This window comes from Hypanus sabinus, chromosome 6 (assembly GCF_030144855.1).
Source record: "Hypanus sabinus isolate sHypSab1 chromosome 6, sHypSab1.hap1, whole genome shotgun sequence".
NCBI lineage: Eukaryota > Metazoa > Chordata > Chondrichthyes > Myliobatiformes > Dasyatidae > Hypanus > Hypanus sabinus.
Window position 1 is genome coordinate 52,281,667 of NC_082711.1, and position 14,932 is coordinate 52,296,598.

The window sequence follows — 14,932 nt, forward strand, 5'->3', positions numbered from 1 at the left end:
ACACACATTTTTACAAGAGAGTCAAGAGTAGACACCAGATAGCAGGAAAATGACACTGGAGAAGAATAGCAATGGGAACAAAGAAATGGTGGATAAATTGATTAAATTTTTTGTGCATCAGTCTTCACTGTGGAAGACATCAGCAGCATGCCAGAAATCTGATAGTGTAGGGGGAAAAGAAGTGAAATTAGATGCTGCTACCAAGGAGAAAGTGCTTGGGAGCTGAAAAGGTAGTTAAGTCACCTGAATCAGGTGGACTTCACTCCTAGGTTCTGAAAAAGGTAGCTAAAGGATTGTGGAAACATTAGTAATAACCTTTCTAGAAACACTAGATTCTGAAATGGTTCCAGAGTACTGGAAAATCACAAATGCCATTCCACTCTAAGAAGGGAAGGGGGCAAAAGGCAGGAAATTATAGGCCAGTTAGGCTGAACTCAGTGGTTGGCAAGATGCAAGAGTCCATTATGAAGGATAAGGCTTTGGGGTACTTGGAGGTACGCGATAAAACAGGCTGAAGTCAGCATTGTTTCGTTAAGCGGAAATCTTAACAAACAAATCTATTTAAATTCTTTGTGGAAATAATATGCAGGATAAACAAAGGAGAGTCAGTGGATGCTGTTTACTTGGATTTTCAGAAGGCCTTTGACAAGGTGCCTTGTGAGGCTGCTAATCAAGATAAGAACCAAGGTATTAAACTGGCTGATTGCAGAAGGCAGAGAATAGGAACAAAGGGAGCCTTTACAGATTGGCTGCCAGTGACTAGTGGTGCTCTGGAGGGGTAACTGTTGGGTCTGCTAATATTCACATTATATATTAATAATTTGGATGACATAATTGATGGCTTGTGTGGCCAACTTTGTGGATGATACAAAAATAGCTGGAGGGGCAGACAGTAAAGAGGAAGCAGGAAATCTGCAGAGCTTGTACAGATTATAAGAACAGGCAAAGAAGTGGCAGATGGAATACAATGTAGATAAGTGTATGGTCATGAACTTTGGTAAATGTAATAAAGGTGTGGATGAAGATGTGAAACAAATTCAGGAATCAAATGTGTAAAGCGAGTTGGGAGACCCAGTGCAGGATTCTCTAAAGATTAAGATGCAGATTCTGTCGATAGTAAGGAAGGCAAATCCAATGTTCGGATTCATTTCCAGAGGAGAAGATTATAAAGGATATAATGCTGAGACTTTATACGGCATGGGTCAGACCACATTTGAAGTATTGGTGTTTTGTTCCCCATATCTAAAAAAAGATGTGCCGGCATAGGACAGAGTCCAGAAACGGTTTACAAGAATAATCTAGGGAATGGAAGGAGAACTATTTATGGCTCCGCGTCTGTATTCACTGGTGTTTAAAAGAATGGTGGAGAGGGGGGATCTTATTAAAACATACAGTACAGAATACTGAAAAGCCTAGATAGAGTGGACAAGTTCCTAATAGTGGGAGGTCCAGGATCAGACAACCCAGCCTCCTAAGACCATAAGCCATAGGAGCAGAATCATGCCAATCAGCCCATCGAGTCTGCTCCACCATTCCACCATGTCTGATCCCAGCACTCAACCCCATACACCTGCCTTCTCACTACATCCTTTGATGCCCTGACCAATCAAGAAATGATCAATTTCTGCCTTAAATATATCCACAGATTTGGCCTCCACCGCATTCTATGGCAGAGCATTCCACATATTCACCACTCTCTTACTTCCATTATAAAAGGTCCACCCTTAATTTTGAGGCTGTACTCTCTAGTTCTGCATACCCCCACCATAGGGAACATTCTTTCCACATCCACTCTATCCAGTCCTTTCAACATTCAGTAGGTATCAATGAGATCCCTCCACATTCTTCTAAATTTCAGTGAGTACAGGCCCAAAGCTGCCAAATGTTCCTCGTATGTTAACTCCTTCATTCTTGGAATCATCCTTGTGAACATCCACTGGAGTCTATCCAATGACAACACATCCTTTCTGAGATATGGGGCCCAAAACTCTTTTCAATACTCCAAGTACGGCCTGACTAGTGTCTTATAAAGCCTCAGCATTATCTCCTTGCTTTTATATTTTATTCCCCTTGAAATAAATGCCAACATTACATTTCTTTACCATAAAATCCACCTGTAAATTAACCTTCTGGAAGTCTTGCATAAGGATTCCTAAATCCCTCTGCACCTCTAATATTTGAACCTTCCCCACATTTAGATAATAGTCCACACTATTGTTTCTTTTACCAAAATACATTATCGTACATTTCCCAACTCTGTATTCCACCTGCCACTTTTTTGCCTATTATTCAAATTTGTCTAAGTCCTGCTGCAATCGCATTGCTTCCTCAGCACTACCTACCTCTCCACCTATCTTCATATCATCTACAAACTTTGCCACAAAGCCATCAATTCCATTATCCAAAAGATCTGACAAACAATGGGAAAAATAGCGGTCACAATACGACCCCTGAGGAATACCACTAGTCACAGGCAGGCAACCAGAAAAAGCCCCCTTGATCCACACTCACTGCCTCCTGCCCGTCAGCCATTCCTCTATCCATGCCAGTATCTTTCCTGTAATGCCACACAATTTTATCTTGTTGAGCAGCCTCATGTATGGCACCTTATCAAAATCCAAATAAACATCCACTGCCTCTCCTTTGTTCACCCAGCTTCTGTTTGAACTCTTAACAGATTTGCAAGCAAGTTTCCCCTTTACAGAAACCATGCTGACTTTGACTTATTTTATTATTAGTGTCCAAGTACCCTGAAATCTCATCTTTAATAATAGACTCCAACACTTTCCTAATCACTGAGGTTAGGCTAACTGGCCTATAACTCCCTTTCTTTTAACTTCCTCCCTTCTGAAAGAGTGAAAGGCATCTGCAATCTTCCAGTCCTCCGGGGCCATTCTGGCATCAAATGATTATTGAAAGATCACCAGCAATGAATGCATCCATTATCTCTATAGTAACCTCTCTCAAGACACTGAGGTGTAGTCCATGTGGTCCAAATGACTTAACCACCTCAAGACCTTTTTACTTTATAATAGCAATGGCACTCACACCTGCTCCCTGGCAGTCACGGACCTCTGCCACACTGACAGTGCCTTCTACAGATGCAAAATACCCATTAAGTTAATCTGCCATTTCTTTATAACTACCTCACCAGCATCATTTTCCAGTGGTCCAATATCAACTCTCACCTCCTTTTTACTCTTTATATAACAGAAAAATACTTTTCATATCCTGCTTTATATTATTGGATAGTGTGCCCTCATATTACATCTTTTCCCTTTTGTTGAATTTTAAAAGCTTCCCAATCATCCAACTTTCCACTCAATTTTGCTACATTATATGCCCTTTTCTTGGCTTTTATGCAGTCCCTAACTGCCCTTGTCAGCCACATTTGCCTACCCCTGCCATTTGAGAACTACTTCATCTCTGGGACATATTTATTCTACACCTTCTGAACTATTTGTAGAAACTTCAGCCACCTCTGCTGCTCTGCTGTCATCCCCGCCAGTATCCTCCTCCAACCCACCTGAGCCAGCTCCTCTCTCACGCCTCTGTAATTCCCTTTATTCCATTGCATTATTGATATATGTGATTTATTCTTCTCCCTCTTAAATTGCAGTGTGAACTCAATCATATTATAATCACTGCTTCCAAAGGGTTCCTTTACATGAAGCTCCCTAATAAGATCTGGTTCTTATACAACACTCACCCTAAGATAGCCTTTCTCCAAGTAGGCTCAAGCACAAGCAACTCTAAAAAGCCATCTGGTAGGCATACAAGAAATTCCCTCTCTTGCGAACCAACACCAACCTGATTTTCACAATCCCCTTGCATATTGAAGTCCCCCATTACAATTGTATCATTACCCTTTTACATACCTTTTGCACTCTCAACCCCACATCTTGGCTACTATTATGATTCCCATTATGTTTTCTCACCCTTGCAGTTTAACTCCACCTACAAAGATTCAACCTTCTCTGACCCTAAGTCATCTCTTTCTATGTAATTCCATCTCTTACCAACAGAGCCACACCATCGACTATGCCATCCAGCCTGTCTTTTTGATACAAATAAGAAAAGGGCATCTCTTTTAAACAGAGATGTGGAGGTGCTTCTTTAGCCAGAGGGTGATGAATCTGTGGAACCATCATAGGGCATTTTTAAAGTGGAGGTTGATAGGTCCTTGATTAGTAAGAGTGTCAGGGAGAAAGGCAGGAGAATGGAGTTGAAATGGAAAATAAATCAGCCATGATCAAATGGCGGAGCAGGCTCAATGAGCTTAATGGCCTATTTCTGCTCCTATGCCTTATGGAAACTGAGCTGGTCAGTCACCAGTGGATGTCAACAGGTAGACCCCTAAAACAGAAGCTACAATGATGGACTGGTTAGTCACTAGAAATTGTGCCATGTTATATTGATCCTCTAGGATGATAATGAACACATGGACGTTCAGTTTATAGCACAAGATAGAGAAAGAAAAAGGTATCACAGCATCAGTTGTCACATTAAGGTTACTGCAACCACTCAGTATCATCACAGAATAATTACAGTGTTTTGTGATTTTTTTGAAAATTTCTTTAATATCCTTCCTACAAATCAGAACACTAAAGAATGCAACCCAAAGTGTAATGGAACCTCCACTTGTAACTTAATTCTGACCTCAATCTCTAGGATATTTCATTTAATCAATACCACTGCATACTGTTTTTTGTATCCTTCATCTTTCCTGGATAATTTTGCTTCCAGGAATATTTTATAGCTAATGCCTCCCTTTCAAAGAATAGGTCTCCACTGACACTACAACACCATAATCGCATGTGCCTAACAGATCTCACAGATCTCCAATTACTTTCACCATACATAATGTTTATACTCAAACACATTAGCCTTCCTTTTTGTTTATTAATAAATGTTGCTGCATTTGAGTGATGCTGGCAGTACCAGCATATATTACATAGAACATGGAATAGTACAGCACATTACAGGCCCTTCGGCCCACAATGTTGTGCCGACCCTCAAACCCTGCCTCCCATAAAAACCCCCCCACCTTAAATTCCTCCATTGGCCATGTTTAATTAGCCTTGTGATAATGGTAGTGGCATGTGATGCATATGATGCAATGAAGTGAAGGTACTCCATATTGTTGTTGGGTAGGAAGTTACGGAATTTAGACTCAGCAAAGATGAAGAAACAGCAACACTTTTCTAAAGCAGGGTAGTGTAGAAATTTGAGAACATTCAGGTAGTGACATTCTCTTAAGACTGCTGCCTTTCATTTTATTTTTGGTGTTTAAAGGCAGCAGCTTGATTTTGCAGTTGGAAAAGACTGCACATGTAACAACAATGCATCTTCTAAATAGCACACAGTGAACTCTTTGTACAGGGAGGAAATGACTCAGGAATTCTATGCACAGTGATGCTCCCTTTCCTAATGTTTTATCCATCTTGCTTTTAGTTTACAATATCATATCCCGGTGCCATTTCTCTGCCAAAATACTTACAATACTGGCGAATCCAACTATACCAAGCTCCCACCTTCCCAAAATGAGAACATGACCACAAACTCATTACATTAACACACTCACTTTGTACATATAAGAACCGGGACCAAATTCTGTCCTTTATAACAATGATTCCTGCATTCATGAGTATTTGGCAACAATAGTAATCAGGCGATGACTTTTGAGCCAAGCTTTTTAATCTCTTTCCATACACTAAAATTTGCTTGTATGAACTCATTTCTTGTTCTACCCAGTAGCTGATACTGATATGCACTAAGGCCTCTGGCACTCACAATCCTTTTTCAGGTTGCTTTGTGGATGTCTGGCAACAAAGAGGCAACAATCATCAGGGTATGACTGTGTTGTCCTCCATTCTTTCCTGAATAATTTCATCTCTTGACTAATGTATGGCTTTGGTAAAGCCATCGACAAGGTCTCTTAAGGCAAGATGACACAGAGAAATTAAGTCACACGGGATCAATAAAGACTTGGTACGTTGGAATCAAAATTGCTTTTGCCACAGTGGAGAGAGGATGCTATTCTGACTAGAGGTACCCTGTCAGAAATTTGATTCTTCTGTACTCCAGCTTTGCAATAGCAAATCTATATTGGGAGACAGTCAAATCTTCTAAGTCATCAGAATAGTATGAAATAGTATAACCATCCCATAGATCTTAAAACTGTTTCAATCTTTTACAGTCATTGCCTAGTTATTTATGGCACGTATTTGGAGCAAAAAAATATCTAGAGAATATCTCAAACAAAAGTGACGAATTTCAGCCCTGTTCTTTGATGCCTGAAATGAACTCTGCTCTTAGTTACATACAATGACCTAGAGGGAAAAAAAATCCAACATCGGGGCCAGACTCCTAATAATCAAAGCTTGACCAAAGATTGACTAAGGTCTTATGAACCAAAATGAGGTTCTGCAATTATATCAGTGCCTTGAAACCTTATATCAGTGCATCTCCAAGAAAGGCAAACAAAACAAAGATAGAATACAAATTAGTTTTTAATCTGTTGTTAATATAACCTCATTACTTAATATTTCTATTACATTCATAGGATTCAACCATTGATAAAGAGCTCAAGCCACATATTAGTTTCATGATTTACTGTAAAAACGAGCCATAATAACAATGCCTGGATCTTCATTTGGGATTTGGAGTTTCTATCATATACACAGTACATAATCTACTTATGTTCTAAAACATTTTACTACTTACCTTTTCAGTTGTCACAGTGAGAGATGGAACAGTAGATGACAATTCCAAAGATTTTTTGATTTTTTGATGTCTATATTTATCTCTATCCTTCTGTTTCTGTAGGAAATTCATGAATAACCATGAATAAATGATAATACAACATCTTTTTCAAGCAACAAGTAACTTAAACTGAACATCTAAATGTAATACATGAACAAATATGAATCATGTACTTAAAATTTTGCCACATGTATTCTGTTCCAATGGCAAGTTACAATTTGGCATCACAATTTTGCTAATCTATTTTAGCTCCTTAATATGATACTCCCCACTTCAAATTCAAAAACTTACCGTTTTATTTAAACTCTTCCAGGGCCTACTTGTCTTCCCCCAAGTTCACTGAACATTAATCCTCTCTAGTCACCAACCTTTAACACCAAATTTTCAGTTTCTTCAACTCCACCTTCCCAGGCATCATCCTTCTTGTCACCTTGTCATTAACAGCAATGTCATAATCTGCCTACATGCAATCTTCTACATTTCTGCACAAAAGGCTGCAAATTTCTCCACAAGACTCTGCCTCCTTTCTCCTTACTTTTAAACACCCCTTAAAATGCAATTCTTCGTATTTAATCTTGAATTGTTCCTTTAATTTGGAATACTTTACTGCATTCAAGTCATGGCATCAATACTGCCTGCTGTTACGTCAAGACAAATAGATCTATACTGACAGCAATATAAATAAAACTATATTGGGTAACCAAAACAAAAAATATCAAAATATTGTTGTATTGAGCTACTGCAGGGGACAAAATAAACAAATCAATACTTTTAATGAAGATATAATTATGTGTTTATACACAGAACTAAATCCAAAACACAAGAAATAACAAATATTCTGTTTTGTTTACAGTTATTTTAAAATTTCAAATACAAATAATTAAAGAGAATTATTTTTCCTTTACACATGGAAGAAATATTGAAGAGAAGGGTGACTTTTCATGATTTTTCAGCATGTTCCAAAATGCCTACACCATTGATGTGGAATCAGTGAATTAAAAAAAAACACATCTACCAATTGAAATACAACAAGGTCCAATAAAAGCAATAAAATATCAACTGGCTATTGTAGGTAGTGCTTGTTGAAAAAGAAAGATCAAAACAGCACCTTCAATCTTAAAAATTATAAAATCAAAGTTCAAACCTTGATCTCATCTGGGGCATGTGTTGTTGTTCAAGCACCACATGAGCTTGAGTCCTAACTGCCATCCTTTGCTCCATATCCCTAGACTCCCCTAGCAGACAAAGGAGCACTATATCCATCATGAAGGAACACTTAACCAATCCCATTTGAAAGATGGTATATCTGATTATGCAGTTCTCCCTAGCACAAAATTGATACATAGCTAAACTTTTGTGGCCACATTTCCAGAATAACCTACCACCTTCTCAGAAGTGAAAGCGCTATTAAACTGAACCATGGCACATGCCTCAAAGTGAAAACAATTCCCCACTCTGCATTTGGAAAGGCAATGAATGCCTAGTTAGGAATAGTCAGCATGTCTTTTTACCAGTCAGTTCAATTGTCAACCACATCTCCTCCACAATCTTCCTCAGCACAAATGCACAAGGCTGCATGATTAGTTCTCTGCTCTACTCACTTTATACTGAACACAATGAAGCTCACAGCTCCAATGCCATATATAAATTTGCTGATAACACCACTGTGCCCAAACCAAGGGTGGTGACAAATCAGTACATCCGAGGGAGATTGAACATCTGGCAGAGTGATGCTACACCTCTTGTCAATGTCAGCAAGACCAAGATGATTAATCGCCTCAGGAGGAGGAAACCAGTCCTCATCAGGAGGGGACTAGGGTGGACAGGGGCAGCAACTTTAAACTCCTCAGCGTTCTTTTCAAGTCAAGTCACTGTTATTATCATTTCGACCATAACTGCTGGTACAGTACATAGTTAATATGAAACAACATTTTTCAGGACCATGGTGTTACACGACAGTACAAAAAACTAGACTGAACTATGTAAAAAAACAATACAGAGAAATCTACACTAGACTACAGACCTACACCGGACTGCGTAAAGTACACAAAAACAGTGCAGGCATTACAATAAATAATCAACAGGACAATAGGGCAGTAAGGTGTCAGTCCAGACTCTGGGTATTGAGGAGTCTGATAGCTTGGGTGAAGAAACTGTTACATAGTCTGTTACATAGTGAGAGCCCAAATGCTTCGGAGCCTTTTTCCAGACGGCAAGAGGGAGAAGAGATTGTATGAGGGGTGCGTGGGGTCCTTCATAATACAGTTTCCTTTGCAGATGCAGCGTGTAGTGTAGTGTATATGTCTGTGATGGTGGGAAGAGAGACCCCGATGATCTTCTCAACTGACTTCGCTATCTGCTGCCGGATCTTGCGATCCAAGATGATGCAATTTCCGATTAGTGATGCAGACAGACAAACTTTATTGATCCCGAGGGAAATTGGGTTTCGTTACAGCCGCACCAACCAAGAATAGTGTAGAAATATAGCAATATAAAACATTAAATAATTAATAATAAGTAAATTATTCCAAGTGGAAATAAGTCCAGGACCAGTCTATTGGCTCAGGGTGTCTGACACTCCCAGTGAGTTGTAAAGTTTGATGGCCACAGGCAGGAATGACTTCCTATTACGCTCAGTGTTGCATCTCGGTGGAATGAGTTTCTGGCTGAACGTATTCCTGGGCTTAACCAGTACATTATGGAGTGGATGGGAGACATTGTCCAAGATGACATGCAACTTGGACAGCATCCTCTTTTCAGACACCACCGTCAGAGAGTCCAGTTCCATCCCCACAACATCACTGGCCTTACGAATAAGTTTGTTGATTCTGTTGGTGGCTGCTATCCTCAGCTTGCTGCCCCAGCACACAACAGCAAACAGCTGCTCAGGATGTTCTCAATACAACCCCTGTGGAATGTGATAAGGATGGGGGCGTGGGAGATGGACTTTCCTCAGCCTTCGGAAAAAGTAAGGACACTGCTGGGCTTTCTTTGATATGGAGCTGGTGTTAAGGGACCAGGTGAGATTCTCTGCCAGGTGAACACCAAGAAATTTGGTGCTTTTAACAATCTCTACCAAGGAGCCGTTGATATTCAGTGGGGAGTGGTCACTCTGTGACCTCCTGAAGTCAACAACCATCTTTTTTGTTTTGTTCACATTAAGAGACAGGTTGTTGGCTCTGCACCAGTCTGTTAGCCGCTGCACCTCCTCTCTGTATGCTGACTCGTCGTTCTTGCTGATGAGACCCACCATGGTCGTGTCATCAACGAACTTGATGATGTGGTTCAAGGTGTGTTGCAGCACAGTCATGGGTCAGCAGAGTGAACAGCAGTGGACTGAGCATGTAGCCCTGGGGGGGCCTCCGTGCTCAGTGTGATGGTGTTGGAGATGCTGCTTCCGATCCGGACTGACTGAGGTCTCCCAATCAGGAAGTCTAGGATCCAGTTGCAGAGAGAGGTGTTCAGCCCCAGTAGGCTCAGCTTTCCAATCAGTTTCTGAGGAATGATTGTGTTGAATGCTGAACTGAAGTCTATGAATAGCATCCGAACATATGTATCTTTTTTGTCCAGGAGGAGGGTGGTAGCAATGGTGTCATCTGTTGACCTGTTGAGAAAATGCACAAACTGCAGGGGGTCCAGTGAGGGGGCAGCAGGGTCTTGATATGCCTCATGACGAGTCTCTTGAAACACTTCATGATGATGGATGTGAGTGCAACGGGATGGTAGTCATTCAGGCAGGACACCGAGGACTTCTTCAGCACGGGGACGATGGTGGCGGCCTTGAAGCACGTTGGAACAGTGGCACTGCTCAGGGAGATGTTGAAGATGTCAGTGAGAACATCTGCTAGCAGGTCTGCACATCCTCTGAGCACTCTACCAGGGATGCTGTGTTGTCCAGCAGCCTTCCGTGGGTTGACCCTGCACAGGGTTCTTCTCACGTCGGCCACGGTGAGACAGAGCACCTGGTCATTTGTAGGAGGGGTGGACTTCCTCGCCGCCACGTCATTTTCCGCCTCAAACCGGGTGTAGAAGTTATTCAGCGCATCTGGGAGGGAGGAATCACCTGCACAGTCAGGTGATGTTGTCCTGTAATTGGTGATGTCCTGGATGTCCTTCCACATGTGTCACGTGTCGTTGCTGTCCTGGAAGTGGCTGTGGATTAGCTGGGCGTGTGCACACTTTGTCCCTCTGATGGCTCGGGACAGTTTGGCCCCTGCTGTTGTTAGAGCTGCCTTGTCGCCTGCTCTGAAGGCAGAGTCGCGGGACCTCAGCAGCGCACGCACCTCTGCGGTCATCCATGGTTCTGGTTCGCGCGTATAGTGATGGCCTTGGACAGAGTAACATCATCAATGAACTTGCTGATGTAGCTGGTCACTGATGCTGTGTACTCCTCTCAGTTGGTAGAATTGCCATCAGTTGCAGCATCCCTGAACATGTGCCAAGTCAGTGTGCTTAAAGCAGTCTTGAAGAGCAGAGATGGCTCCTGCTGGCCAGGTTTACACCTGCTTTTGAACTGGTCTGGAGCGCCTGACGAGCAGTCTGTATGCTGGGATTAGCATAACGGAGATGTGGTCTGAGTAACTGAGGTGGGGGTGGAGCTCTGCCCGGTACACGTCGGGCATGTTTGTGTAAACCAGGTCTAGCACATTCTCCCCCTCGTTGCAAAGTCCACATACTGATGGAATTTGGGGAGCACTGACTTAAGGTTAAAACAGTTTACTCAGACCACATCTCTGTTATGCTAATCCCAGCATAAAAATCACCGGTGACAATCAGGGTGTGCGTTCTGCAATTCACTAATAGCCCCGTACAGTTCACAGAGGATCTGTCTTGGGTCTATCATGTAGGTGCCATTATAAAGAGAGCATAGCAACACCTCTACTTTCTTAGAAGTTTGTGTAGATTCAGCATGTTATCTACAACTCTGACAAACTTCTATATATGTGTAGTGGAGGGTATAATGACTAGTTGTATCATGGCCTGGTATGGAAACACCAATGCACTTGTACAGAAATGCCAACACAAAGTAGCAGAAATGGCCAGTCCATCATTGGTAAAGCCCTCTCCAGTACTGAGCACATCTACATGAAGCACTGTCACAGGAAAGCAGCATCCACCAAGGACCAGCACTATCCAGACTATATTTTTTTTCTCATTGCTGCCTTCAGGAGCCTCAGGATCTGCACCAGAGGGGATAACTTCACTTCCCCCTCCACTGAACTGCTTCCACTGAATTGGTCTCATTTTCAAGAACTCTTCAGCTTCATCATTTATTATTCCTTTTTTATTAAATATATTCTCTTTCTTTTGCATTTGCACTGTTTGTTGGTTTTTGTAGTACATTGATTGTTGTTGGATGTGGTCATTTTCATGATTCTATTGGGTTTATTTACTATGATTGCCTACAAGAAAACAAATCTCAGGGTTGTATATGGTGACAGATATGTACTTAATAAATTTAGTTTGAACTTTGAAATTGTGTCTCACAAAATTGGGAGTTGACAAGGGCCAGGCATTAGATATCATCTACATGGACTTTAGCAAAGCCTTTGACCATGTCCTGCTCTGCAGGCTTGACTGAAAGTGTGAAATATGTGGGATCCAGGATGAACAAGACAATTGGATACAAAATTGGCTTGGTGGTAGGAGGCTTTCAGAGGTCTGTAACCAGCAGGAATTGGCACTGGGTCCACTGTTATTGGTCATCTATAATATCCATTTAGTTGGTATTATTATTAAGTTTACAGAAGATATCAAAACTGATGGCATACCAGGCAGTGAAAAAGGTTGCCAAAGACTACAACAGAACAGTAGGTCAAGAACTGGCAGATGGAATTAAGCTGGAAAGAGTGCAGAAAAGTTGAACAAGGGTTGGGGGTTTGAGTTATAAGGAGGCTGGTCCAATGTGGAATCCAATTTGTTATTTCATCCTGTATGCCAAGCGACTGAACCTTCTGGACCAGCCTTCATGCGGGACTTTATCAAAAACCTTCCTAAAGTGCAAGTAGAAAATATCCAATGACTTTCCTTCATCAATTTTCCTGGTAACCTACTCAAAAAAACTAAGATTGGTTAGACACACCTTATCACACACATAGCCATATCGACTATCCCTAATCAGGCTGTCTATTAAAATACTTACATATGTCCTGTTCATTCGAATGCTTTCCAATAACTTACCTCATCAGGCTCATCAGCCTATAACTTCACATTAGTCTTAGAGCTTTTCGTGAGCAATGGAACAATGTTAGCTACCTTCCAGTCCTGCTTGCACCTTATTTATGGTTACGGCTATTTTAAATACCTCTGCCAGGGCCTTTGAAATATCTGCACTAGCCTTCCACAAGGTCAGAACGGACACCCTGTCAGACCCTAGGGAATTATCCATCCTAACTTGTCTCAAGTCAGCAAGTTTATGTAATCTAGATATGATACATGACCTCACTGCTGTTTTGCCTCAGTTCTACAGACTTTGCATTCATCACTTAATTAAAGAAAGATACTAAAGACCCATTTATGATCTCCCCTTCACAAATGAGAAAATCTGAATACGCTGGAAATACTGGGGGATCTCAGGAAGCATCTAAAGAAAAGAGTACAGTCGACATTTCAGGCCAAGATACTTCAACAGATCTCTCCTTTATGTTTCAGCTCCACACATAGATAACCATGCTGATCTTCAAGTGGATCAATTTTATCCCTATCTATCCTTAATGTTGAAATCAATTAAAAACACAAAATATGAGGAAGTATACAGATATCAAACCAGACTTCAAAAGTTGCAAACCAATGAAGTACACATTCAAGCTAAGGACATTGTGGACAGGGCTAATTTCTAAAAGCAACTGATCTATTATTGTAGATGCTCTAGGTTTTCAAGCTTCATATAAGCCATCTTGAAGAGAAGTGTAAATAAACTGTATGGAAAAGATGAACAGAAAACGTAATTACAAAATGAAACAAGATCAGAACATGACAATTATTTCCACACTAGTGCTTCTGAGATGTCTCTCTTTTTCCATTATCATGGCTTCCTTCCAATCTTAATCAATATAGTTCTCAATTACGTCCATTCTATTTCCTGCAATTCTAGCAGCAAACACAAAATGCTGGAGGAACTCAGTAAGCCAGGCAGCATCTATGTAAAAAAGTACAGTTGACATTTTGGGTCGAGAACCTTCTGCAGGACTGGAGAAGAAAAGATGAGGAATAGATTTAAAAGGTGGAGGAGGGGAAAGAGAAACACAAGGTGATGGGTGAAACCAGGGGGGAGAGGGATGAAGTAAAGAGCTGGGAAGTTGATTGGTGAAAGAAATACAGTCCTGGAAAAGGGCGAGTCTGATAGGACAGGACAGAAGCCAATGGACAAAGGAAAAGGGGTATGGTGCACCAGAGGGTGGTGATGGGCAGGCAAGGAGAAAAGATGAGAAAGGGAAAAGGGAATATGGACTGGTGAAGGAGAGGGTGGGGGTGGAGGGGGCCACTACCAGAAGTTTGAGAAATCAATTTTCATACCATCAGGTTGGAGGCTATGCAGTCGGAATATAAGGTGTTGTTCCATCAACCTGAATGTGGCCTCAGCACGCCAGTTAAGGAATGACATACCGGAATGGGAGTTTGAAGTGGAATTAAGTGTTAATGCTCGGTGAAGCGATCTCCCAATCTACATCGGGTCTTTCCAATATATAGGAAGCCACACTGGGAGCACCAGACCGAGTATATGACCCCAACAGACTCACAGGTAAAGTGTTGCCTCTCATTGATGGACTGTTTGGGGCTCTGAAGGAGGTGTAGTGGCAGGTGTAACACTTGCTCTGCTTGCAAGGGTAAGTGCCAGGAGGTATATCAGTGGGAAGGGATGAATCGGCAAGGGAGTCGCATAGGAACGATCCCTGTAGAAAGCAGCAGCGGGGGGGATGTGCTTGGTGATGGGATCCTGTTGGAGATGGTAGAAGTTCTGGAGAATTATGTGCTGGATGCAGAGGCCTGGCAATTCTACCCTTGACTTCATTCCTCCTACAGGCAACATCTACACTCAACAGCTTGAAACGATGCCACCACCATACACATTTCCTCCTTGCCTCCCAGCATTATTCAGGATAAGATCTGTCCATGACTGCTTCATGCACTTTTCAATCTTCAGCAAAGCCATCTCCCCTGCAACTGC

The 14,932-nt window shown here is 41.6% G+C and overlaps 1 protein-coding gene across 7 annotated transcripts in view; it reads right to left on the reverse strand.

Moving 5' to 3' along the window:
* mllt10 (MLLT10 histone lysine methyltransferase DOT1L cofactor) overlaps positions 1–14,932 on the reverse strand; it is a 288,461-nt gene that overhangs the window by 168,089 nt on the left and 105,440 nt on the right. For all 7 annotated transcript variants that reach the window (XR_009512619.1, XM_059972114.1, XM_059972111.1 and 4 more), the window contains one exon: positions 6,727–6,822. Coding sequence is in view for 6 of the 7 variants with exons in the window: in XM_059972114.1 (XP_059828097.1) it covers positions 6,727–6,822 (96 nt within the window). In the remaining variant the exon portion in view is untranslated. The remainder of the gene's footprint in view (positions 1–6,726; positions 6,823–14,932) is intronic.